Source organism: Danio rerio, chromosome 21 (genome assembly GCF_052040795.2).
Source record: "Danio rerio strain M-AB ecotype USA chromosome 21, GRCz13ab, whole genome shotgun sequence".
NCBI lineage: Eukaryota > Metazoa > Chordata > Actinopteri > Cypriniformes > Danionidae > Danio > Danio rerio.
In genome coordinates this window covers 51,240,942-51,267,090 of record NC_141041.1, presented here as the reverse complement: position 1 = coordinate 51,267,090, position 26,149 = coordinate 51,240,942, and the positions used below count along the sequence as shown (strand labels likewise).

The 26,149-nt window shown below is 44.9% G+C and overlaps 7 protein-coding genes across 7 annotated transcripts in view; all 7 read right to left on the bottom strand.

The window, feature by feature from the left end:
* ddx46 (DEAD (Asp-Glu-Ala-Asp) box polypeptide 46) overlaps window positions 1-26,149 on the bottom strand; it is an 800,847-nt gene that overhangs the window by 292,215 nt on the left and 482,483 nt on the right. The window lies entirely within an intron of this gene.
* On the bottom strand, window positions 482-11,553 carry LOC101886224 (uncharacterized). Its single transcript, XM_087301979.1, has 7 exons — window positions 11,425-11,553; window positions 11,203-11,309; window positions 11,036-11,105; window positions 3,463-10,952; window positions 3,289-3,353; window positions 953-1,098; window positions 482-860 (listed from the first exon to the last, which is right to left on the bottom strand). Exons 1-7 carry the CDS (start codon window positions 11,492-11,494, stop codon window positions 715-717), a joined length of 8,094 nt encoding a protein of 2,697 aa, XP_087158105.1. The 5' UTR covers window positions 11,495-11,553; the 3' UTR covers window positions 482-714.
* On the bottom strand, window positions 11,597-17,236 carry LOC141380041 (uncharacterized). Its single transcript, XM_087300414.1, has 20 exons — window positions 17,112-17,236; window positions 16,877-16,995; window positions 16,612-16,779; window positions 16,171-16,370; window positions 15,974-16,074; window positions 15,739-15,857; window positions 15,474-15,641; window positions 15,033-15,232; window positions 14,836-14,936; window positions 14,601-14,719; window positions 14,339-14,506; window positions 13,889-14,097; window positions 13,701-13,801; window positions 13,466-13,584; window positions 13,201-13,368; window positions 12,760-12,959; window positions 12,563-12,663; window positions 12,328-12,446; window positions 12,063-12,230; window positions 11,597-11,821 (listed from the first exon to the last, which is right to left on the bottom strand). Exons 1-20 carry the CDS (start codon window positions 17,179-17,181, stop codon window positions 11,597-11,599), a joined length of 2,943 nt encoding a protein of 980 aa, XP_087156540.1. The 5' UTR covers window positions 17,182-17,236.
* Window positions 17,260-18,386, bottom strand: LOC147832056 (uncharacterized). The gene is made up of 4 exons (XM_087302006.1): window positions 18,250-18,386; window positions 18,015-18,133; window positions 17,750-17,917; window positions 17,260-17,508 (listed from the first exon to the last, which is right to left on the bottom strand). The coding sequence occupies exons 1-4, from the start codon at window positions 18,317-18,319 to the stop codon at window positions 17,284-17,286; spliced, it is 582 nt and encodes a 193-aa protein (XP_087158132.1). The 5' UTR covers window positions 18,320-18,386; the 3' UTR covers window positions 17,260-17,283.
* Window positions 20,677-21,773, bottom strand: LOC147832055 (uncharacterized). The gene is made up of 4 exons (XM_087302009.1): window positions 21,652-21,773; window positions 21,417-21,535; window positions 21,158-21,325; window positions 20,677-20,916 (listed from the first exon to the last, which is right to left on the bottom strand). Exons 1-4 carry the CDS (start codon window positions 21,719-21,721, stop codon window positions 20,692-20,694), a joined length of 582 nt encoding a protein of 193 aa, XP_087158135.1. The 5' UTR covers window positions 21,722-21,773; the 3' UTR covers window positions 20,677-20,691.
* Window positions 21,809-22,923, bottom strand: LOC147832054 (uncharacterized). Its single transcript, XM_087302008.1, has 4 exons — window positions 22,787-22,923; window positions 22,552-22,670; window positions 22,290-22,457; window positions 21,809-22,048 (listed from the first exon to the last, which is right to left on the bottom strand). Exons 1-4 carry the CDS (start codon window positions 22,854-22,856, stop codon window positions 21,824-21,826), a joined length of 582 nt encoding a protein of 193 aa, XP_087158134.1. The 5' UTR covers window positions 22,857-22,923; the 3' UTR covers window positions 21,809-21,823.
* On the bottom strand, window positions 22,935-24,049 carry LOC147832053 (uncharacterized). Its single transcript, XM_087302007.1, has 4 exons — window positions 23,925-24,049; window positions 23,690-23,808; window positions 23,425-23,592; window positions 22,935-23,183 (listed from the first exon to the last, which is right to left on the bottom strand). Exons 1-4 carry the CDS (start codon window positions 23,992-23,994, stop codon window positions 22,959-22,961), a joined length of 582 nt encoding a protein of 193 aa, XP_087158133.1. The 5' UTR covers window positions 23,995-24,049; the 3' UTR covers window positions 22,935-22,958.

Sequence of the window (26,149 nt, the reverse complement as noted above, 5' to 3'; positions counted from 1 at the left end):
GAGGAACTACAACTAACTACAGTTGCACATGCACAGAGAAATGTTTTTGTTTTGTTTTTTTGAGTAAACTATTCCTTTACATACACTTCAGAGAGTCCGCTATGGTTTCAGACACCACTGGAAATAGCTGCTCCCTCAATATTGACCTATTCATGGGGATATATGGTGATTTTGGGTACACAGTGTCTTTGGTTTCTGTCAAATGGGATGTTGTCTCTGACTTTTTATAGAAGTATGATTGTTTTCTGCCTGCCCCAACCCTTGTCAGAGTCTTGAGGATTATCCCTGGACATTGTTGTTTGCTTGTTTTTCTACCCTGCCTGTTATGACAGTCCTTTGTATTAATAAACTCTTCGTATTCTCACTTATGTTTTCATACTCAATACGTTATAAATATATGTCCAATATTATAATAATATCTCACGCTGGACTCATAAAACGTTTACATGTTTAAATGTGTAAAAACACCATTGACTTGCACTGTATTTATATTATATTTATTTATAATTCATTGTAACAGAAGACAATTAAAAGCAACAATCAACTCAATCAATGTGAATATTATGATCATTGTTTTATCAAAGGAAGCAGAATGAAAGAATTTTTAACCAAAAGCATAAAACCGAGATTGATGTGAATGCATCACAATAGCAGATCATTTCCCAAAATAAATTAAAGGTTTAAATGTGGCACATGGCCAAAAACATTGCAGAATTACAGTATTTCATTCCTTAGAAAAAGCCATAGTGTGAACAGGACGCTGGACAGAACTGGTGCGACAGCAGAAGACGTTTGATTTGTAGAAACACTTTGCAATGTCTGCGTTTGGCTGGTGGTGTTAATGGAGCCTAGAGATTCCACTGGAATGAGAGAAAAATAAGATTAAATCAGTCACTGACATCAATAACAGCAAATCAAATCACTTTCAAAAGCAGCGTTAGAAGACCCTCACCGACTGTGATACTGGAAGGAATCACTGGGAGGAAGACGTTTGAGTCGGTGATGGCTGTACTCAGAGTTTCTTCAATGCTTGTTGCGTTTGGCAGCACATTCTGGTTTTGAAAAATGATTTGTGTGTCCACGCCTACTGACCCAGGCCTGCAGTGGAAGAAAAAGGTAAAAAAAAAGCGACGCAGTTATATATTTACAGTGCTCGGGATAAATGAGCACACCCACTTCTGAATATGAATATTTTACCCATGTCTCAGCAAATATAGGCAATATTATTTGCTGCATTTAAATTTATTAAACAGTTTTATCTCTCAAAATAACAGTCTGGTCACCGAACATCTTTAGAAATGGAAAGATCCTACATTTAAATTCAAACCAGTAATTGCAAAAAATAATTGCAAACTACAATATTTCATCTAAACGATTATATATTTTAAGTTTGCCTTCCCTTTTTGACCATTCACCACTCAGAAATGTGGTTTGGGCTGTCATGACCTCTTAAATACCAGTTTGGGACACAATTGGGTATTTGGATGATGACAGGGAGCAATCACTGAGTAGATTTCCTTTTTTAATAATAGATCAGGTTTTCCACCATGTCTTATTTCACATTTTTAATTCAAGAGCTGTTAGTGGTGGAGTGACCAGGTGACTTACAAATGATGATTCAGGTGACTTACAAATGATGATGACTGCTCTGTCTAAATCAGGGATGCTCAACCCTGTTCCTGGAGATCTACCTTTCTGCAGAGTTTAGCTCCAACCCTGATCAAACACAACATAACCAACTGATCTGAAGGAGCACTTGGTAATTAAAGACAAGTGTGTTTGATCAAGGTTGCAGCTGAAGCCTGCAGGAATGTAGATCTCCTGGAATATGGTTGGGCACCTCCGGTCTAAATGATCCCATTTCATTAACTGCTTACCATCAAACTTTATAAAAACATTATTCCTGGCGTCCGTTCTTTGTACCTCGCTTAATTGATCTAAGATGATTTGGCAGATCCTGGATCTGTTCATCTTGATAACTGATCTCTCGCTAATTTGGTTCTTCAAACAAGTTCGTGAATCAGATTAGAATGTCTGGATGAGCTGATATAAGATCGCTGCATGTGTTTTAAAGGACAGATCTATCCATTCTCAAAATCATGATCAGCAATGCAATGATTGGCTGATGGCACAGCAGCGTAATGACATCATCTGATTAATATTCAATTATCCATGTGAGCAAAATTACATAATTTGTAGTAAAACGTTAAATATGAAACGCAATAACTTTCCACATTTGATGTGGGCTGCAGACTTTACTTTCATGTGTCAAGAGTATTCATCATGTATTTTAATGCATATCAGTGTATTTAGTTCTACATTTAGAAATTTTTTTCTTTACTATAGTATCCTAGGCCTACTTAAGTTTTTTAATCGGCGTTAGGAAAAACTGTATAAATTAATTTTGCATCAAAAAAGCATTTTGATATTAGTAAAGTTGTCAATCACTGGCGTATTAGTGATCAAAACACTTGCATGACTGTATGAATTATTATCCTTTTAAAAAAAAAAAGTCCAATATTGTGCATGTACGCGTTTGTATCTAAAAAGTTCATATCAATAAATATTCTCTTTGATCCAGCAGGTGTCAGTCTTTTATTTTTATTTCGGAGTGCATATTGTATACGTTTTATTAATATAATTTTTAAAACTTTATATATTTAGTTAATAATATATATATCTACTATTATTACTATTACTATTTTTTGTAAGAAAATATCAGCATTTAGGTTAGGGTTAGGGCTTGGTCTGCTTCTCACATTTAGGTCACTTCCTAACCTTGCTCCACCATATCTTACTGACCTTCTCCACATCTATCCTCCATTCTGCATTCTTAGATCTTCTCACACTATTTCTCTTGTGTCACAGCATACACAATTCTTCTGATTGATGTAAAGAGCATTAACAGCCCTTTTGATTGTGTTTTAGGCCTTTTCTATCTTTTCATTAGATAAAAATGTATCATTAAAAATTTTAATAAAATGTATCTCAGATTATGAAATAACATCCTGTTGGGAGTGCTGTTGAATACTACTGCTAAATTCCTGACTGATGCTTAAGCTTAGGAGACAGGAAGTTGTCAGAGAATGTACTCATAAATGCACCTAAGCAACCTTAATACAAAATTCTCATGTCAGAAGGGATGAGAGTAGCAGTCCTTATAATAATTGAAAAAAAAGTGTGGGTTTCCTAGCACTCTAACCTCCATTATTAAAATATCAATATTAATGTTAATACAGTTTTCCAAACAATTATTACAAAAAGAAATAAAGGAACCATGTAGCATACCAAAATCTTATCACATAACATCTGAGGAAGCGGGTTCCATAAATGCTCTGGTAGAGTCGATTCAGCTACAGAAACACAAAAAAAAAAAAAAAACTCAAACTTAAGATAAGAATTAGCTTATTTTAAAGATAGTCTAGTCTTCATAAGTAAGAAAATAATTGTTGGTTGGATTACCTCAATAGTGATGTTTCTGGACAGACTCTGGTACTCCACGGAAGCAGGGTTATTGTAAGCATCAATATATTGTGTTTGTAAACGAATCTGCAGAACAACAAATACCTCCCCTGGCATTGCTGAACCAGTAGATGCTTTAGTTGATGAATAAGTGGTTGGTGGTGATGAAGATGTGGTTGAGGTTGTGACAATATTAGAATGTGCTGAGGTTGCAAATATTATAGTTGTGGTAAACCGATTAGCAGCTGTACTGGATACAGGATTATTAAGAGCAGATGTAGTTGATTGATCAGAGGCAACTGTTGTGGTTATTAGACTATGAATAACTACATTGTTTGATCGGTCTAGTAAAAGAGTTGGGCTTGGCTGATCTGCAAGAACCACAACAGTTGTGGAATCAGCAAGAACCGATGTTTTTGAATCCAAAGGTTCTTTAGTGGTGACTGGTCTATTATCAGCAGTTGTACTTAACAGATCATTTGGAACTGCAATGCTTGGATAGCCTGGAGAAAGTGTTGTGCTTGACAGATCAGTAGAAACAGTGGTTGTGGAATCATCAGGAACAGATGCCTTTGAGGAACCCAAAAGATCTTTAGTGGTCTGGGAACCATTAGATGCAGATGTGTTTGGTTGATCCTTAGAAACTGTTGTGGTTGATAGACTGGATACAACTACATTTCTTGATTGGTCTAGAAAAACTGTTGTGCTTGACTTATCTGCTGGAGGAGCTGCAGTTGTGGAATCAACAGGAAGTGATGTCTTTGAATAATCTACAGTTTCTTTAGTGGTTACTTGTCCATGATTAGCAGTTGTGTTTGACAGATCATTAGGAACTGCATTGCTTGAATGACCCAAAGAAACAATTGTGATTGATAGATTAGTAGGATCTGCAGTGGTTATGGAATTATCAGGAACAAGTGTCTTTGAAGAGGTCATGGGACTATTGGGTGATGTTGTGTCAGTCTGAGCAGAAGCAACTGCAGTTAATAAACTTGAATGAACTACATTGCTTGATTGGTCTAGAAGAACAATTGTGCTTGACTGATCTGCAGGAACTGAGACAGGTGTGGAATCAATAAGAACAGATGTCTTTGAATACAAAGGTTCTTTGGTCATAACTGGTCCATTATCAGCAGTTGCGATGGACCAATCATTAGGAACTGCATTGTTTGAATGGCCTGGAGAAGGAGCTGTGCTTGATAGATCAGTAGGACCTGCAGCAGTTGTAAATTTATCAGGAACAGATGACTTTGATGAACCCAAAATATCCTTAGTGATGATGGGACCATTAGGTCCAGTTGTGCTTGACTGAACATTAGGAACTGTTGCGGTTAATGGATTAAGAACTACATTGCTTGATTGGTCTTTGGTGGGGAGTGGTCCATTATTAGCAGTTGTTATTGACAGAACATTGCTTGATTGGTCTAGAGGATCTTTTGTGCTTGACCCATAATCAGGAACTGCAGTAGTTTTGAACTCAGTAGGAAAAGTTGTATATGATGAATCCAAAGAATCTTTAGTAGTGACTGGTCCATTACTAGCAGTTGTGCTTGATAGATAATTAGGAACTCCACTGATTGAATGCCCTGGTGAAAGAGTTGTGCTGGACAGATCAGTAGGAAATGGAGCAATTGTGGAATCATCAGGAACAGATGTCTTTGAACTCAATAGGGGTTTAGTGGTGATTGGACTGTTAGGTGCAGTTATGCTCAACTGATCAGAAGCAGCTGTTGTGGTTAATAGACTAGGAAGAACTACATTGCTTGATTGGTCTAGAGGAACAGTTGTGCTTGACTGATATGCAGGAATTGCAGCAGTTGTAGAATCAACAGGAACAGATGTCTTTGAACCCAAAAGATCTATGATGGTGAAAGGGCCATTAGGTGCAGTTGTTCTTGACTGATCAAAAGCAGCTTTTGTGGTTAACAGACTAGGAAAAACTAAATTGCTTGAATGGTCTAGAGGAACAGTTGTGCTTGACTCATATTTATGAACTGTTTCAGTTGTGGAATCAATAGGAACATATGTATATGATGAATCCAAAGTTTCTTTAGTGGTGACTGGTCCGTTTTTATCAGTTGTGCTTGACAGATCATTAGGAACTCCACTCATTGAATGGCCTGAAGAAAGAGTTGTGGTTGACTGACCTGCAAGAACTGAAGCAGTTGCGGAATCATTAGGAACAGTTGTCTTGGAACTCAAAGGGTCTTTAGTGGTGATGGAACCATTAGTTGCATTTGTGCTTGACTGGTCAGAAGCAGGTGTTGTGGTTAATAGACTAGGAAGAACTACATTGCTTGATTGGTCTAGAGGAACAGTTGTGCTTGACTGACCTACAGGAACTGCAGCAGTTGTAGAATCAACAGAAACAGTTGTCTTTGAGTCCAAAGGTTCTTTAGTGGTGACTGAATTGTCATCAGCAGTTGTGCTTGACAGATCATCAGGAACTCCACTGATTGGTTGTCCTGAGGAAAGAGTTGTAGTTGACTGACCTGCAGGACCTGTAGCATTTGTAGAATCATTAGGAACAGATGTCTTGGAACTCAAAGGGTCTTTAGTGGTGATGGAACCATTAGGTGCCTTTGTGCTTGACTGACCGGAAGCAGCCGTTGTGGTTAATAGACTAGGAGGAACTATGTTGCTTGATTGGTCTAGAGGAACAGTTATGCTTGACTGACCTACAGGAACTGCAGCAGTTGTGGAATCAACAGAAACATATGTCTTTGGTTCCAAAGTTTCTTTAGTGGTGATTGGTCTATTATTAGTAGTTGTGCTTGACAGATCATTAGGAACCCCACTGTTTAAATGACCTGAAGAAAGAGTTGTAATTGACAGATCAGTAGGAACTGGAGCAGTTGTGAAATTAACAGGAACAGATGTCTTTGAATCCAAAGGTTCTTTAGCGGTGACTGGTCCATTATCAGTAGTTGTGCTTGACAGATCATTAGGAATTCCACTGATTGAATGGTTTGGAGAAAGAGTTGTGCTTGAGTGCCCTGCAGGAACTGGAGCAGTTGTAGAATCATCAGGAACAGATGTCTTGGAACTCAAAGGGTCTTTTGGGGTGATGGGACTATTAGATGTATTTGTGCTTGATTGATCAGAAGCAGCTGATGTGGTTAATAGACTAGAAAGAACTAAGTTGCTTGATTGGTCTAGAGGAACAGTTATGCTTGTCTGACCTTCAGGAACTGCAGCAGTTGTGGAATCAACAGAAACATATGTCTTAGAGTCCAACGGTTCTTTAGTGTTGACTGGTCCATTATCAGCAGTTGTACTTAACAGATCAGTTGGAACTGCATTGCTTGGACGACCCGGAGAAAGGGGTGTGCTTGACAGTTCAGTAGAAACTACAGTGGCTATGGAATCATCAGGAACAGACGTCTTGGACCTCAAAGGGTCTTTAGTGGTGATGGGACCATTAGTTGCATTTGTGCTTGACTGATCAGAAGCAGCTGTTGTGGTTAATAGACTAGGAAGAACTACATTGCTTGATTGGTCTAGAGAAACAGTTGTGCTTGACTGACCTACAGGAACTGCAGCAGTTGTGGAATCAACAGAAACATATGTCTTGGAGTCCAAAGGTTCTTTAGTGGTGACTGAACTGTCATCAGCAGTTGTGTTTGACAGATCATTAGGAACTCCACTGATTGATTGGCCTGGAGAAAGAGTTGTAGTTGACTGACCTGCAGGACCTGTAGCATTTGTAGAATCATTAGGAACAGATGTCTTGGAACTCAAAGGGTCTTTAGTGCTGATGGAACCATTGGGTGCCTTTGTGCTTGACTGACCGGAAGCAGCCGTTGTGGTTAATAGACTTGGATGAACTATGTTGCTTGATTGGTCTAGAGGAACAGTTGTGCTTGACTGACCTACAGGAACTGCAGCAGTTGAGGAATCATCAGAAACATATGTCTTTGGTTCCAAAGGTTCTTTAGTGGTGATTGGTCCATTATTAGTAGTTGTGCTTGACAGATCATTAGGAACTCCACTGATTGATTGGCCTGGAGAAAGGGGTGTGCTTGACAGTTCAGTAGGAACTACAGTGGCTATGGAATCATCAGGAACAGACGTCTTGGAACTCAAAGGGTCCTTAGTGGTGACGGGACCATTCGGTGCATTTGTGCTTGATTGATCAGAAGCAGTTGTTGTGGTTAATAAACTAGGAAGAACTATGTTGCTTGATTGGTCAGGAGAAACAGTGGTGCTTGACTGACCTTCAGGAACTGCAGCAGTTGTGGATTCAACAGAAACATATGTATTTAAATCCAAAGGTTCTTTAGTGGTGACTGAATTGTTATTAGCAGTTGTGCTTGACAGATCATCAGGAACTCCACTGATTGATTGGCCTGGAGAAAGAGTTGTGCTTGACTGACCTGCAGGAACTGGAGCAGTTGTAGAATCATTAAGAGATGATGTCTTGGAACTCAAAGGGTCCTTAGTGGTGATGCCACCATTCGGTGCATTTGTGCTTGATTGATCAGAAGCAGCTGTTGTGATTAATAGACTAGGAAGAACTACATTGCTTGATTGGTCTAGAGGAACAGTTGTGCTTGACTGACCTACAGGAACTGCAGCAGTTGTGGAATCAACAGAAACATATGTCTTAGAGTCCAAAGGTTCTTTAGTGGTGACTGAACTGTCATCAGCAGTTGTGCTTGACAGATCATTAGGAACTCCACTGATTGATTGGCCTGGAGAAAGAGTTGTAATTGACTGACCTGCAGGACCTGTAGCATTTGTAGAATCATTAGGAACAGATGTCTTGGAACTCAAAGGGTCTTTAGTGGTGATGGAACCGTTAGGTGCCTTTGTGCTTGACTGACCGGAAGCAGCCGTTGTGGTTAATAGACTAGGAGGAACTATGTTGCTTGATTTTTCTAGAGGAACAGTTGTGCTTGACTGACCTACAGGAACTGCAGCAGTTGTGGAATCAACAGAAACATATGTCTTTGGTTCCAAAGGTTCTTTAGTGGTGATTGGTCCATTATTAGTAGTTGTGCTTAACAGATCATTTGGAACTGCATTGCTTGGATGACCCGGAGAAAGGGGTGTGCTTGACAGCTCAGTAGGAACTACAGTGGCTATGGAATCATCAGGAACAGACGTCTTGGAACTCAAAGGGTCCTTAGTGGTGACGGGACCATTCGGTGCATTTGTGCTTGATTGATCAGAAGCAGTTGTTGTGGTTAATAAACTAGGAAGAACTATGTTGCTTGATTGGTCAGGAGAAACAGTGGTGCTTGACTGACCTACAGGAACTGCAGCAGTTGTGGAATCAACAGAAACATATGTCTTGGAGTCCAAAGGTTCTTTAGTGGTGACTGAACTGTCATCAGCAGTTGTGTTTGACAGATCATTAGGAATTCCACTGATTGATTGGCCTGGAGAAAGAGTTGTGCTTGACTGACTTGCAAGAACTTGAGCAGTTGTAGAATCATTAGGAACAGATGTCTTGGAACTCAAAGGGTCCTTAGTGGTGATGCCACCATTCGGTGCAATTGTGCTTGATTGATCAGAAGCAGCAATTGTGATTAATATACTAGGAAGGACTGTGTTGCTTGATTGGTCAAGAGGAACAGATGTGCTTGACTGACCTGTCAGAACTGCAGCAGTTGTGGAATCAACAGAAACATATGTCTTTGATTCCAAAGGTTCTTTAGTGGTGATTGGTCTATTATTAGTAGTTGTGCTTGACAGATCATTAGGAACTCCACTGATTGGTTGGCCTGGTGAAAGAGTTGTGCTAGAGTGACCTGCAGGAACTGAAGCAGTTGTAGAATCATCAGAAACAGATGTCTTGGAACTCAAAGGGCCCATAGTTGTAATGTGACCATTAGGTGCATTTGTGCTTGATTGATCAGAAGCAGTTGTTGTGGTTAATATACTAGGAAGAACTATGTTGCTTGATTGGTCAGGAGAAACAGTGGTGCTTGACTGAACTGTCGGAACTGCAGCAGTTGTTGAATCAACAGAAACATATGTCTTTGAATCCAAAGGTTCTTTAGTGGTGACTGGTCCATTATCAGCAGTTGTACTAAACAGATCATTAGGAACTCCACTAGTTGAATGGCCTAGAGAAAGAGTTGTGGTTGACTGACCTGCAGGAACTGGAGCAGTTGTAGAATCATCAAGAGCAGTTGTCTTGGAACTCAAAGGGTCTTTAGTGGTGACGGGACCATTCGTAGCATTTGTGCTTAATTGATCAGAAGCAGTTGTTGTGGTTAATAGACTAGGATGAACTATGTTGCTTGATTGGTCTAGAGGAACAGCTGTGCTTGACTGACCTACAGGAACTGCAGCAGTTGTGGAATCAACAGAAACATATGTTTTTGAGTCCAAAGGTTCTTCCGTGGTGACTGGATCGTTATCAGCAGTTGTATTTGACAGATCAGTAGGAACTGGAGCAGTTGTAGAATCATCAGGAACAGACGTCTTGGACCTCAAAGGGTCTTTTGTGGTGATGGAACCATTAGGTGCATTTGTGCTGGATTGACCAGAAGCAGCTGTTGTGGTTAATAGACTAGGAGGAACTATGTTGCTTGATTGGTCCAGAGGAACAGTTGTGCCTGATTGACCTACAGGAGCTGTAGCAGTTGTGGAATCAACATGAATATATGTCCTTGATGAGTCCAAAGGTTCTTTAGTGGTGATTGGAACATTATAAGCAGTTGTATCTGACATATCATTAGGAAAGACATTGCTTAAATGGCCTGAAGAAAGAGTTGTGCTTGACAGATCAATAGGAACTGCAGCAGTGGTGTAATCATTTGAAACAGTAACCGTTGATGAACTCAAAAGACCTGTAGTGGTGACAGGGTAATTAGGTGCATTTGTGCTTGACTGATCAGAAGCAGCTGTTGTGGTTAATAGACTAGGAAAAACGACGTTGCTTGATTCGTCTAGAGAAACAGATGTGCTTGACTGACCTGCAGAAACTGCAGCGGTTGTGAAATCAACTGGAACATAGGTCTTTGAATCCAAAGGTTCTTTAGTGGTGACAGGTCCATTATCAGCAGTTGTGCTTGACAAACCATTAGGAACTGCAGCGGCTGTGGAATCATCAGGAACATATGTATTTGATGAATACAAATAACCTTTATCGGTCAAGGGACCATTATGTGCAGTTGTACTTGATTGATTAGGAACCGCTGTGGATAATAGACTAGGACCTATATTGCTTGATTGGTCAAAAGGAACAGTTGTGCTTGACTGATCTTCAGGAACTGCAGCAGTTGTGAAGTCAACTGGAACAGATGGTTTTGATGAACCCAAAATATTGAAAGTGGTTATGGGAGCATTCTGTGTTAAATGTGAAGTCAAAACATTTCCAGATGCAATTGTTGTGCTTAGTTGATGAGGAGACCTGTCAGGGGATGCAACAGAACTCAAAGGATCCGTAGAAACAGTTGCTGATGATGTTTGCTTGAGTATAATATTTTGTGAAGACTGTGTTTGTTTGGTGGTCAAAGTTGATTGTTCTTGGTTCTCTGATAGACAGTAAAAGCAAGCAGAAATAAGCAACCAAATAACATTGTAGGAGAAACATTATGAAAACTTAAAATGAACAGACCTGAGTTGTTAAGCACTCCAGATGTTAGTGGAGCAGATTGAGAGGTGCTCACAGGGTCCAATTTCTGTACCTGTAAAAGAGAAAATGACAATGGCTATAGAAACAACGTGCTTCCAAATAACAAACACAGAAAGTACTGGTTGGCACAACAGGTAGATTAAACTTACAAATCCTTCATTAATAAGGTCTTCGTAATTCACAAAAAAAGAGAATTTGCCAAAGTTTTCCTCAAGCCAAACACTGAGGCTGTTGATGACAGACCCACAAGCTAAGCCTGCAACAGTAACAAACATGGAACAAACAGCTCATGAGGACAATTAATGCTTACGGGTACAGGACAGCAATAACTTCAACACAAGACAAACAAGCTCTGCCTATACTGGACCTACCTGATGCCTGACTCTGCTTTAGGTAGCCCAACAGGACTGCGGTGAGCTCCTGCTGTCTCAGCGATGTCATCTGCTCAAAGTGGCTGCTCAGAGCCCCGACGCTAGATTGGATCAAAACACGGCAGAAGAAATCTAAGCATGACGCAGTTAACTGAAAACATGGCAGAGCTGGCTAGCATATGGAAAGCGTTACGTACATGATGTGGTATGCGTTGCAGTCGGTATATGATGTTACTGTCTGGAGCATCTCTGCAGTCAAGCTGGGAAGGACTGGACTCAGTTTCAGCGTGAACCAGGAAATCCAGTCGTAGCTCGTGAACTCGGCGAAATAAAGGCGGATGATTTGGAAGGTTCCATTCATCATGATGTCTCTCACCACAGGGCTGATGTTCAAAACCTAGAGGTGATGAAAAGCAAAGAGAAAAGCAAATTTTTCCATCACCAAGTACGCAACAGAAACTCTTGGGCTATGTTGGGCTACGGTCAGGGTCGGGTAATAGAATCATGGTCAAACAAAAGGAAAGGCAACATTCCCATTTCAGAGTACAACACAAAATGTCCCGGGCTATCTTGTTTTAACAATTTCCTAAACAAAGCGGAACAGCTGCGCGCTTGCCATCTCATGGATGGGAACGTACCTGCGAGGTCTGGGTGAGAACCGTCAAGAACTGGTCCACATCCTGGAAAGCATTGCTGCCGTCAAGACGCTCAAAGACCATGGTGATCAGATCTGCGTTGTTCAGCGCTCCAGATGTTAGGGTCAGCTGAGCAACTTGAGAGGCACTCAGAAGGTCCAGTGCCTGGAACTGCAGAAGGGAAAACAACAACAACAACGTCTGTAGAAACAACGTGCATGCTCAAAGCAGTCACCAGAACAACCAAGTGGCACGGTGGGCCCCTTACACTTCCAAATGCCTCGTTGAGTGCACGCAGGTCTTGGTAGTCCACGTAGACAGAGAATTTGCCAAAGCTCTCTTCAAGCCAAACACTGAGGCTGCTGGTGACGGACCCACAGGTTGAGCCTGCGACAGGGACGTGCGAAAGAGACTCGTTAGGACGGACGAAGATGCACAGACACCAAGAATTGCTATTTTATTTAGCCCACAAGACAAACAAGCGCTGCCTATGCTGGACCTACCTGATGCCTGACTCTGCTTTAGGTAGCCCAACAGGACTGCGGTGAGCTCCTGCTGTCTCAGCGATGTCATCTGCTCAAAGTGGCTGCTCAGAGCCCCGACGCTAGATTGGATCAAAACACGGCAGAAGAAATCTAAGCATGACGCAGTTAACTAAAAACATTGCAGAGCTGGCTAGCATATGGAAAGTGTTACATACATGATGTGGTATGCGTTGCAGTCGGTATATGATGTTACTGTCTGGAGCATCTCTGCAGTCAAGCTGGGAAGGACTGGACTCAGTTTCAGCGTGAACCAGGAAATCCAGTCGTAGCTCGTGAACTCGGCGAAATAAAGGCGGATGATTTGGAAGGTTCCATTCATCATGATGTCTCTCACCACAGGGCTGATGTTCAAAACCTAGAGGTGATGAAAAGCAAAGAGAAAAGCAAATGTTTCCATCACCAAGTACGCAACAGAAACTCTTGGGCTATGTTGGGCTACAGTCAGGGTCGGGTACTAGAAGCATGGTCAAACAAAAAGAAAGGCAACATTCCCATTGCAGAGTACAACACAAAATGTCCCGGGCTATCTTGTTTCAACAATTTTCTAAACAAAGCGGAACAGCTGCGCGCTTGCCATCTCATGGATGGGAACGTACCTGCGGGGTCTGGGTGAGAACCGTCAAGAACTGGTCCACATCCTGGAAAGCATTGCTGCCGTCAAGACGCTCAAAGACCATGGTGATCAGATCTGCGTTGTTCAGCGCTCCAGATGTTAGGGTCAGCTGAGCAACTTGAGAGGCACTCAGAAGGTCCAGTGCCTGGAACTGCAGAAGGGAAAACAACAACAACAACGTCTGTAGAAACAACGTGCATGCTCAAAGCAGTCACCAGAACAACCAAGTGGCACGGTGGGCCCCTTACACTCCCAAATGCCTCGTTGAGTGCACGCAGGTCTTGGTAGTCCACGTAGACAGAGAATTTGCCAAAGCTCTCTTCAAGCCAAACACTGAGGCTGCTGGTGTCGGACCCACAGGTTGAGCCTGCGACAAGGACGTGCAAAAGAGACTCGTTAGGACGGACGAAGATGCACAGACACCAAGAATTGCTATTTTATTTAGCCCACAAGACAAACAAGCGCTGCCTATGCTGGACCTACCTGATGCCTGACTCTGCTTTAGGTAGCCCAACAGGACTGCGGTGAGCTCCTGCTGTCTCAGCGATGTCATCTGCTCAAAGTGGCTGCTCAGAGCCCCGACGCTAAATTGGATCAAAACACGGCAGAAGAAATCTAAGCATGACGCAGATAACTGAAAACATCGCAGAGCTGGCTAGCATATGGAAAGCGTTACGTACATGATGTGGTATGCGTTGCAGTCGGTATATGATGTTACTGTCTGGAGCATCTCTGCAGTCAAGCTGGAAAGGACTGGACTCAGTTTCAGCGTGAACCAGGAAATCCAGTCGTAGCTCGTGAACTCGGCGAAATAAAGGCGGATGATTTGGAAGGTTCCATTCATCATGATGTCTCTCACCACAGGGCTGATGTTCAAAACCTAGAGGTGATGAAAAGCAAAGAGAAAAGCAAATGTTTCCATCACCAAGTATGCAACAGAAACTCTTGGGCTATGTTGGGCTACGGTCAGGGTCGGGTACTAAAATCATGGTCAAACAAAAGGAAAGGCAACATTCCCATTTCAGAGTACAACACAAAATGTCCCGGGCTATCTTGTTTTAACAATTTCCTAAACAAAGCGGAACAGCTGCGCGCTTGCCATCTCATGGATGGGAATGTACCTGCGAGGTCTGGGTGAGAACCGTCAAGAACTGGTCCACATCCTGGAAAGCATTGCTGCCGTCAAGACGCTCAAAGACCATGGTGATCAGATCTGCGTTGTTCAGCGCTCCAGATGTTAGGGTCAGCTGAGCAACTTGAGAGGCACTCAGAAGGTCCAGTGCCTGGAACTGCAGAAAAGAAAACAACAACAACGTTTGTAGAAACAATGTGCATGCTCAAAGCAGTCACCAGAACAACCAAGTGGCACGGTGGGCCCCTTACACTCCCAAATGCCTCGTTGAGTGCACGCAGGTCTTGGTAGTCCACGTAGACAGAGAATTTGCCAAAGCTCTCTTCAAGCCAAACACTGAGGCTGCTGGTGACGGACCCACAGGTTGAGCCTGCGACAAGGACGTGCAAAAGAGACTCGTTAGGACGGACGAAGATGCACAGACACCAAGAATTGATATTTAATTTAGCCCACAAGACAAACAAGCGCTGCCTATGCTTGACCTACCTGATGCCTGACTCTGCTTTAGGTAGCCCAACAGGACTGCGGTGAGCTCCTGCTGTCTCAGCGATGTCATCTGCTCAAAGTGGCTGCTCAGAGCCCCGACGCTAGATTGGATCAAAACACGGCAGAAGAAATCTAAGCATGACGCAGATAACTGAAAACATTGCAGAGCTGGCTAGCATATGGAAAGCGTTACGTACATGATGTGGTATGCGTTGCAGTCGGTATATGATGTTACTGTCTGGAGCATCTCTGCAGTCAAGCTGGGAAGGACTGGACTCAGTTTCAGCGTGAACCAGGAAATCCAGTCGTAGCTCGGGAACTTGGCGAAATAAAGGCGGATGATTTGGAAGGTTCCATTCATCATGATGTCTCTCACCACAGGGCTGATGTTCAAAACCTAGAGGTGATGAAAAGCAAAGAGAAAAGCAAATGTTTCCATCACCAAGTATGCAACAGAAACTTTTGGGCTATGTTAGGCTACGGTCAGGGTCGGGTACTAAAATCATGGTCAAACAAAAGGAAAGGCAACATTCCCATTTCAGAGTACAACACAAAATGTCCCGGGCTATCTTGTTTTAACAATTTCCTAAACAAAGCGGAACAGCTGCGCGCTTGCCATCTCATGGATGGGAACGTACCTGCGAGGTCTGGGTTAGAACCGTCAAGAACTGGTCCACATCCTGGAAAGCATTGCTGCCGTCAAGACGCTCAAAGACCATGGTGATTAAATCTGCATTGTTCAGCGCTCCAGATGTTAGGGTCAGCTGAGCAACTTGAGAGGCACTCAGAAGGTTCAGTGCCTGGAACTGCAGAAGGGAAAACAACAACAACAACATCTGTAGAAACAAAGTGCATGCTCAAAGCAGTCACCAGAACAACCAAGTGGCACGGTGGGCCCCTTACACTCCCAAATGCCTCGTTGAGTGCACGCAGGTCTTGGTAGTCCACGTAGACAGAGAATTTGCCAAAGCTCTCTTCAAGCCAAACACTGAGGCTGCTGGTGACGGACCCACAGGTTGAGCCTGCGACAAGGACGTGCAAAAGAGACTCGTTAGGACGGACGAAGATGCACAGACACCAAGAATTGCTATTTTATTTAGCCCACAAGACAAACAAGCGCTGCCTATGCTGGACCTACCTGATGCCTGACTCTGCTTTAGGTAGCCCAACAGGACTGCGGTGAGCTCCTGCTGTCTCAGCGATGTCATCTGCTCAAAGTGGCTGCTCAGAGCCCCGACGCTAGATTGGATCAAAACACGGCAGAAGAAATCTAAGCATGACGCAGTTAACTAAAAACATTGCAGAGCTGGCTAGCATATGGAAAGCGTTACGTACATGATGTGGTATGCGTTGCAGTCGGTATATGATGTTACTGTCTGGAGCATCTCTGCAGTCAAGCTGGGAAGGACTGGACTCAGTTTCAGCGTGAACCAGGAAATCCAGTCGTAGCTCGTGAACTCGGCGAAATAAAGGCGGATGATTTGGAAGGTTCCATTCATCATGATGTCTCTCACCACAGGGCTGATGTTCAAAACCTAGAGGTGATGAAAAGCAAAGAGAAAAGCAAATGTTTTTATCACCGAGTACGCAACAGAAACTCTTGGGCTATGTTGGGCTACGGTCAGGGTCGGGTACTAAAATCATGGTCAAACAAAAGGAAAGGCAACATTCCCATTTCAGAGTACAACACAAAATGTCCCGGGCTATCTTGTTTTAACAATTTTCTAAACAAAGCGGAACAGCTGCGCGCTTGCCATCTCATGGATGGGAACGTACCTGCGAGGTCTGGGTGAGAACCGTCAAGAACTGGTCCACATCCTGGAAAGCATTGCTGCCGTCAAGACGCTCAAAGACCATGGTGATCAGATCTGCGTTGTTCAGCGCTCCAGATGTTAGGGTCAGCTGAGCAACTTGAGAGGCACTCAGAAGGTCCAGTGCCTGGAACTGCAGAAGGGAAAACAACAACAACAACGTCTGTAGAAACAACGTGCATGCTCAAAGCAGTCACCAGAACAACCAAGTGGCACGGTGGGCCCCTTACACTTCCAAATGCCTCGTTGAGTGCACGCAGGTCTTGGTAGTCCACGTAGACAGAGAATTTGCCAAAGCTCTCTTCAAGCCAAACACTGAGGCTGCTGGTGACGGACCCACAGGTTGAGCCTTCGACAGGGACGTGCAAAAGAGACTCGTTAGGACGGACGAAGATGCACAGACACCAAGTATTGATATTTTATTTAGCCCACAAGACAAACAAGCGCTGAATATGCTGGACCTACCTGATGCCTGACTCTGCTTTAGGTAGCCCAACAGGACTGCGGTGAGCTCCTGCTGTCTTAGCGATGTCATCTGCTCAAAGTGGCTGCTCAGAGCCCCGACGCTAGATTGGATCAAAACACGGCAGAAGAAATCTAAGCATGACGCAGTTAACTGAAAACATTGCAGAGCTGGCTAGCATATGGAAAGCGTTACGTACATGATGTGGTATGCGTTGCAGTCGGTATATGATGTTACTGTCTGGAGCATCTCTGCAGTCAAGCTGGAAAGGACTGGACTCAGTTTCAGCGTGAACCAGGAAATCCAGTCGTAGCTCGTGAACTCGGCGAAATAAAGGCGGATGATTTGGAAGGTTCCATTCATCATGATGTCTCTCACCACAGGGCTGATGTTCAAAACCTAGAGGTGATGAAAAGCAAAGAGAAAAGCAAATGTTTCCATCACCGAGTACGCAACAGAAACTCTTGGGCTATGTTGGGCTACGGTCAGGGTCGGGTACTAAAATCATGGTCAAACAAAAGGAAAGGCAACATTCCCATTTCAGAGTACAACACAAAATGTCCCGGGCTATCTTGTTTTAACAATTTCCTAAACAAAGCGGAACAGCTGCGCGCTTGCCATCTCATGGATGGGAACGTACCTGCGAGGTCTGGGTGAGAACCGTCAAGAACTGGTCCACATCCTGGAAAGCATTGCTGCCGTCAAGACGCTCAAAGACCATGGTGATCAGATCTGCGTTGTTCAGCGCTCCAGATGTTAGGGTCAGCTGAGCAACTTGAGAGGCACTCAGAAGGTCCAGTGCCTGGAACTGCAGAAGGGAAAACAACAACAACAACGTCTGTAGAAACAACGTGCATGCTCAAAGCAGTCACCAGAACAACCAAGTGGCACGGTGGGCCCCTTACACTTCCAAATGCCTCGTTGAGTGCACGCAGGTCTTGGTAGTCCACGTAGACAGAGAATTTGCCAAAGCTCTCTTCAAGCCAAACACTGAGGCTGCTGGTGACGGACCCACAGGTTGAGCCTTCGACAGGGACGTGCAAAAGAGACTCGTTAGGACGGACGAAGATGCACAGACACCAAGTATTGATATTTTATTTAGCCCACAAGACAAACAAGCGCTGAATATGCTGGACCTACCTGATGCCTGACTCTGCTTTAGGTAGCCCAACAGGACTGCGGTGAGCTCCTGCTGTCTTAGCGATGTCATCTGCTCAAAGTGGCTGCTCAGAGCCCCGACGCTAGATTGGATCAAAACACAGCAGAAGAAATCTAAGCATGACGCAGTTAACTGAAAACATTGCAGAGCTGGCTAGCATATGGAAAGCGTTACGTACATGATGTGGTATGCGTTGCAGTCGGTATATGATGTTACTGTCTGGAGCATCTCTGCAGTCAAGCTGGAAAGGACTGGACTCAGTTTCAGCGTGAACCAGGAAATCCAGTCGTAGCTCGTGAACTCGGCGAAATAAAGGCGGATGATTTGGAAGGTTCCATTCATCATGATGTCTCTCACCACAGGGCTGATGTTCAAAACCTAGAGGTGATGAAAAGCAAAGAGAAAAGCAAATGTTTCCATCACCGAGTACGCAACAGAAACTCTTGGGCTATGTTGGGCTACGGTCAGGGTCGGGTACTAAAATCATGGTCAAACAAAAGGAAAGGCAACATTCCCATTTCAGAGTACAACACAAAATGTCCCGGGCTATCTTGTTTTAACAATTTTCTAAACAAAGCGGAACAGCTGCGCGCTTGCCATCTCATGGATGGGAACGTACCTGCGAGGTCTGGGTGAGAACCGTCAAGAACTGGTCCAAATCCTGGAAAGCATTGCTGCCGTCAAGACGCTCAAAGACCATGGTGATCAGATCTGCGTTGTTCAGCGCTCCAGATGTTAGGGTCAGCTGAGCAACTTGAGAGGCACTCAGAAGGTCCAGTGCCTGGAACTGCAGAAGAGAAAACAACAACAACGTCTGTAGAAACAATGTGCATGCTCAAAGCAGTCACCAGAACAACCAAGTGGCACGGTGGGCCCCTTACACTTCCAAATGCCTCGTTGAGTGCACGCAGGTCTTGGTAGTCCACGTAGACAGAGAATTTGCCAAAGCTCTCTTCAAGCCAAACACTGAGGCTGCTGGTGTCGGACCCACAGGTTGAGCCTGCGACAGGGACGTGCAAAAGAGACTCGTTAGGACGGACGAAGATGCAAAGACACCAAGAATTGATATTTTATTTAGCCCACAAGACAAACAAGCTCTGCCTATGCTGGACCTACCTGATGCCTGACTCTGCTTTAGGTAGCCCAACAGGACTGCGGTGAGCTCCTGCTGTCTCAGCGATGTCATCTGCTCAAAGTGGCTGCTCAGAGCCCCGACGCTAGATTGGATCAAAACACGGCAGAAGAAATCTAAGCATGACGCAGTTAACTGAAAACATTGCAGAGCTGGCTAGCATATGGAAAGCGTTACGTACATGATGTGGTATGTGTTGCAGTCGGTATATGATGTTACTGTCTGGAGCATCTCTGCAGTCAAGCTGGAAAGGACTGGACTCAGTTTCAGCGTGAACCAGGAAATCCAGTCGTAGCTCGTGAACTCGGCGAAATAAAGGCGGATGATTTGGAAGGTTCCATTCATCATGATGTCTCTCACCACAGGGCTGATGTTCAAAACCTAGAGGTGATGAAAAGCAAAGAGAAAAGCAAATGTTTCCATCACCGAGTACGCAACAGAAACTCTTGGGCTATGTTGGGCTACGGTCAGGGTCGGGTACTAAAATCATGGTCAAACAAAAGGAAAGGCAACATTCCCATTTCAGAGTACAACACAAAATGTCCCGGGCTATCTTGTTTTAACAATTTCCTAAACAAAGCGGAACAGCTGCGCGCTTGCCATCTCATGGATGGGAACGTACCTGCGAGGTCTGGGTGAGAACCGTCAAGAACTGGTCCACATCCTGGAAAGCATTGCTGCCGTCAAGACGCTCAAAGACCATGGTGATCAGATCTGCGTTGTTCAGCGCTCCAGATGTTAGGGTCAGCTGAGCAACTTGAGAGGCACTCAGAAGGTCCAGTGCCTGGAACTGCAGAAGGGAAAACAACAACAACGTCTGTAGAAACAACGTGCATGCTCAAAGCAGTCACCAGAACAACCAAGTGGCACGGTGGGCCCCTTACACTTCCAAATGCCTCGTTGAGTGCACGCAGGTCTTGGTAGTCCACGTAGACAGAGAATTTGCCAAAGCTCTCTTCAAGCCAAACACTGAGGCTGCTGGTGACGGACCCACAGGTTGAGCCTTCGACAGGGACGTGCAAAAGAGACTCGTTAGGACGGACGAAGATGCACAGACACCAAGTATTGATATTTTATTTAGCCCACAAGACAAACAAGCGCTGAATATGCTGGACCTACCTGATGCCTGACTCTGCTTTAGGTAGCCCAACAGGACTGCGGTGAGCTCCTGCTGTCTTAGCGATGTCATCTGCTCAAAGTGGCTGCTCAGAGCCCCGACGCTAGATTGGATCAAAACACGGCAGAAGAAATCTAAGCATGACGCAGTTAACTGAAAACATTGCAGAGCTGGCTAGCATATGGAAAGCGTTACGTACATGATGTGGTATGCGTTGCAGTCGGTATATGATGTTACTGTCTGGAGCATCTCTGCAGTCAAGCTGGAAAGGACTGGACTCAGTTTCAGCGTGAACCAGGAAATCCAGTCGTAGCTCGTGAACTCGGCGAAATAAAGGCGGATGATTTGGAAGGTTCCATTCATCATGATGTCTCTCACCACAGGGCTGATGTTCAAAACCTAGAGGTGATGAAAAGCAAAGAGAAAAGCAAATGTTTCCATCACCGAGTACGCAACAGAAACTCTTGGGCTATGTTGGGCTACGGTCAGGGTCGGGTACTAAAATCATGGTCAAACAAAAGGAAAGGCAACATTCCCATTTCAGAGTACAACACAAAATGTCCCGGGCTATCTTGTTTTAACAATTTTCTAAACAAAGCGGAACAGCTGCGCGCTTGCCATCTCATGGATGGGAACGTACCTGCGAGGTCTGGGTGAGAACCGTCAAGAACTGGTCCACATCCTGGAAAGCATTGCTGCCGTCAAGACGCTCAAAGACCATGGTGATCAGATCTGCGTTGTTCAGCGCTCCAGATGTTAGGGTCAGCTGAGCAACTTGAGAGGCACTCAGAAGGTCCAGTGCCTGGAACTGCAGAAGAGAAAACAACAACGTCTGTAGAAACAATGTGCATGCTCAAAGCAGTCACCAGAACAACCAAGTGGCACGGTGGGCCCCTTACACTTCCAAATGCCTCGTTGAGTGCACGCAGGTCTTGGTAGTCCACGTAGACAGAGAATTTGCCAAAGCTCTCTTCAAGCCAAACACTGAGGCTGCTGGTGTCGGACCCACAGGTTGAGCCTGCGACAGGGACGTGCAAAAGAGACTCGTTAGGACGGACGAAGATGCACAGACACCAAGAATTGATATTTTATTTAGCCCACAAGACAAACAAGCTCTGCCTATGCTGGACCTACCTGATGCCTGACTCTGCTTTTGGTAGCCCAACAGGACTGCGGTGAGCTCCTGCTGTCTTAGCGATGTCATCTGCTCAAAGTGGCTGCTCAGAGCCCCGACGCTAGATTGGATCAAAACACGGCAGAAGAAATCTAAGCATGACGCAGTTAACTGAAAACATTGCAGAGCTGGCTAGCATATGGAAAGCGTTACGTACATGATGTGGTATGCGTTGCAGTCGGTATATGATGTTACTGTCTGGAGCATCTCTGCAGTCAAGCTGGAAAGGACTGGACTCAGTTTCAGCGTGAACCAGGAAATCCAGTCGTAGCTCGTGAACTCGGCGAAATAAAGGCGGATGATTTGGAAGGTTCCATTCATCATGATGTCTCTCACCACAGGGCTGATGTTCAAAACCTAGAGGTGATGAAAAGCAAAGAGAAAAGCAAATGTTTCCATCACCGAGTACGCAACAGAAACTCTTGGGCTATGTTGGGCTACGGTCAGGGTCGGGTAATAAAATCATGGTCAAACAAAAGGAAAGGCAACATTCCCATTTCAGAGTACAACACAAAATGTCCCGGGCTATCTTGTTTTAACAATTTCCTAAACAAAGCGGAACAGCTGCGCGCTTGCCATCTCATGGATGGGAACGTACCTGCGAGGTCTGGGTGAGAACCGTCAAGAACTGGTCCACATCCTGGAAAGCATTGCTGCCGTCAAGACGCTCAAAGACCATGGTGATCAGATCTGCGTTGTTCAGCGCTCCAGATGTTAGGGTCAGCTGAGCAACTTGAGAGGCACTCAGAAGGTCCAGTGCCTGGAACTGCAGAAGAGAAAACAACAACAACGTCTGTAGAAACAATGTGCATGCTCAAAGCAGTCACCAGAACAACCAAGTGGCACGGTGGGCCCCTTACACTTCCAAATGCCTCGTTGAGTGCACGCAGGTCTTGGTAGTCCACGTAGACAGAGAATTTGCCAAAGCTCTCTTCAAGCCAAACACTGAGGCTGCTGGTGACGGACCCACAGGTTGAGCCTGCGACAGGGACGTGCAAAAGAGACTCGTTAGGACGGACGAAGATGCACAGACACCAAGAATTGATATTTTATTTAGCCCACAAGACAAACAAGCGCTGAATATGCTGGACTTACCTGATGCCTGACTCTGCTTTAGGTAGCCCAACAGGACTGCGGTGAGCTCCTGCTGTCTCAGCGATGTCATCTGCTCAAAGTGGCTGCTCAGAGCCCCGACGCTAGATTGGATCAAAACACAGCAGAAGAAATCTAAGCATGACGCAGTTAACTGAAAACATTGCAGAGCTGGCTAGCATATGGAAAGCGTTACGTACATGATGTGGTATGCGTTGCAGTCGGTATATGATGTTACTGTCTGGAGCATCTCTGCAGTCAAGCTGGAAAGGACTGGACTCAGTTTCAGCGTGAACCAGGAAATCCAGTCGTAGCTCGTGAACTCGGCGAAATAAAGGCGGATGATTTGGAAGGTTCCATTCATCATGATGTCTCTCACCACAGGGCTGATGTTCAAAACCTAGAGGTGATGAAAAGCAAAGAGAAAAGCAAATGTTTCCATCACCGAGTACGCAACAGAAACTCTTGGGCTATGTTGGGCTACGGTCAGGGTCGGGTACTAAAATCATGGTCAAACAAAAGGAAAGGCAACATTCCCATTTCAGAGTACAACACAAAATGTCCCGGGCTATCTTGTTTTAACAATTTCCTAAACAAAGCGGAACAGCTGCGCGCTTGCCATCTCATGGATGGGAACGTACCTGCGAGGTCTGGGTGAGAACCGTCAAGAACTGGTCCACATCCTGGAAAGCATTGCTGCCGTCAAGACGCTCAAAGACCATGGTGATCAGATCTGCGTTGTTCAGCGCTCCAGATGTTAGGGTCAGCTGAGCAACTTGAGAGGCACTCAGAAGGTCCAGTGCCTGGAACTGCAGAAGGGAAAACAACAACAACAACGTCTGTAGAAACAACGTGCATGCTCAAAGCAGTCACCAGAACAACCAAGTGGCACGGTGGGCCCCTTACACTTCCAAATGCCTCGTTGAGTGCACGCAGGTCTTGGTAGTCCACGTAGACAGAGAATTTGCCAAAGCTCTCTTCAAGCCAAACACTGAGGCTGCTGGTGACGGACCCACAGGTTGAGCCTTCGACAGGGACGTGCAAAAGAGACTCGTTAGGACGGACGAAGATGCACAGACACCAAGTATTGATATTTTATTTAGCCCACAAGACAAACAAGCGCTGAATATGCTGGACCTACCTGATGCCTGACTCTGCTTTAGGTAGCCCAACAGGACTGCGGTGAGCTCCTGCTGTCTTAGCGATGTCATCTGCTCAAAGTGGCTGCTCAGAGCCCCGACGCTAGATTGGATCAAAACACGGCAGAAGAAATCTAAGCATGACGCAGTTAACTGAAAACATTGCAGAGCTGGCTAGCATATGGAAAGCGTTACGTACATGATGTGGTATGCGTTGCAGTCGGTATATGATGTTACTGTCTGGAGCATCTCTGCAGTCAAGCTGGAAAGGACTGGACTCAGTTTCAGCGTGAACCAGGAAATCCAGTCGTAGCTCGTGAACTCGGCGAAATAAAGGCGGATGATTTGGAAGGTTCCATTCATCATGATGTCTCTCACCACAGGGCTGATGTTCAAAACCTAGAGGTGATGAAAAGCAAAGAGAAAAGCAAATGTTTCCATCACCGAGTACGCAACAGAAACTCTTGGGCTATGTTGGGCTACAGTCAGGGTCGGGTACTAAAATCATGGTCAAACAAAAGGAAAGGCAACATTCCCATTTCAGAGTACAACACAAAATGTCCCGGGCTATCTTGTTTTAACAATTTTCTAAACAAAGCGGAACAGCTGCGCGCTTGCCATCTCATGGATGGGAACGTACCTGCGAGGTCTGGGTGAGAACCGTCAAGAACTGGTCCACATCCTGGAAAGCATTGCTGCCGTCAAGACGCTCAAAGACCATGGTGATCAGATCTGCATTGTTCAGCGCTCCAGATGTTAGGGTCAGCTGAGCAACTTGAGAGGCACTCAGAAGGTCCAGTGCCTGGAACTGCAGAAGAGAAAACAACAACGTCTGTAGAAACAATGTGCATGCTCAAAGCAGTCACCAGAACAACCAAGTGGCACGGTGGGCCCCTTACACTTCCAAATGCCTCGTTGAGTGCACGCAGGTCTTGGTAGTCCACGTAGACAGAGAATTTGCCAAAGCTCTCTTCAAGCCAAACACTGAGGCTGCTGGTGTCGGACCCACAGGTTGAGCCTGCGACAGGGACGTGCAAAAGAGACTCGTTAGGACGGACGAAGATGCACAGACACCAAGAATTGATATTTTATTTAGCCCACAAGACAAACAAGCTCTGCCTATGCTGGACCTACCTGATGCCTGACTCTGCTTTTGGTAGCCCAACAGGACTGCGGTGAGCTCCTGCTGTCTTAGCGATGTCATCTGCTCAAAGTGGCTGCTCAGAGCCCCGACGCTAGATTGGATCAAAACACGGCAGAAGAAATCTAAGCATGACGCAGTTAACTGAAAACATTGCAGAGCTGGCTAGCATATGGAAAGCGTTACGTACATGATGTGGTATGCGTTGCAGTCGGTATATGATGTTACTGTCTGGAGCATCTCTGCAGTCAAGCTGGAAAGGACTGGACTCAGTTTCAGCGTGAACCAGGAAATCCAGTCGTAGCTCGTGAACTCGGCGAAATAAAGGCGGATGATTTGGAAGGTTCCATTCATCATGATGTCTCTCACCACAGGGCTGATGTTCAAAACCTAGAGGTGATGAAAAGCAAAGAGAAAAGCAAATGTTTCCATCACCGAGTACGCAACAGAAACTCTTGGGCTATGTTGGGCTACGGTCAGGGTCGGGTACTAAAATCATGGTCAAACAAAAGGAAAGGCAACATTCCCATTTCAGAGTACAACACAAAATGTCCCGGGCTATCTTGTTTTAACAATTTCCTAAACAAAGCGGAACAGCTGCGCGCTTGCCATCTCATGGATGGGAACGTACCTGCGAGGTCTGGGTGAGAACCGTCAAGAACTGGTCCACATCCTGGAAAGCATTGCTGCCGTCAAGACGCTCAAAGACCATGGTGATCAGATCTGCGTTGTTCAGCGCTCCAGATGTTAGGGTCAGCTGAGCAACTTGAGAGGCACTCAGAAGGTCCAGTGCCTGGAACTGCAGAAGAGAAAACAACAACAACGTCTGTAGAAACAATGTGCATGCTCAAAGCAGTCACCAGAACAACCAAGTGGCACGGTGGGCCCCTTACACTTCCAAATGCCTCGTTGAGTGCACGCAGGTCTTGGTAGTCCACGTAGACAGAGAATTTGCCAAAGCTCTCTTCAAGCCAAACACTGAGGCTGCTGGTGACGGACCCACAGGTTGAGCCTGCGACAGGGACGTGCAAAAGAGACTCGTTAGGACGGACGAAGATGCACAGACACCAAGAATTGATATTTTAT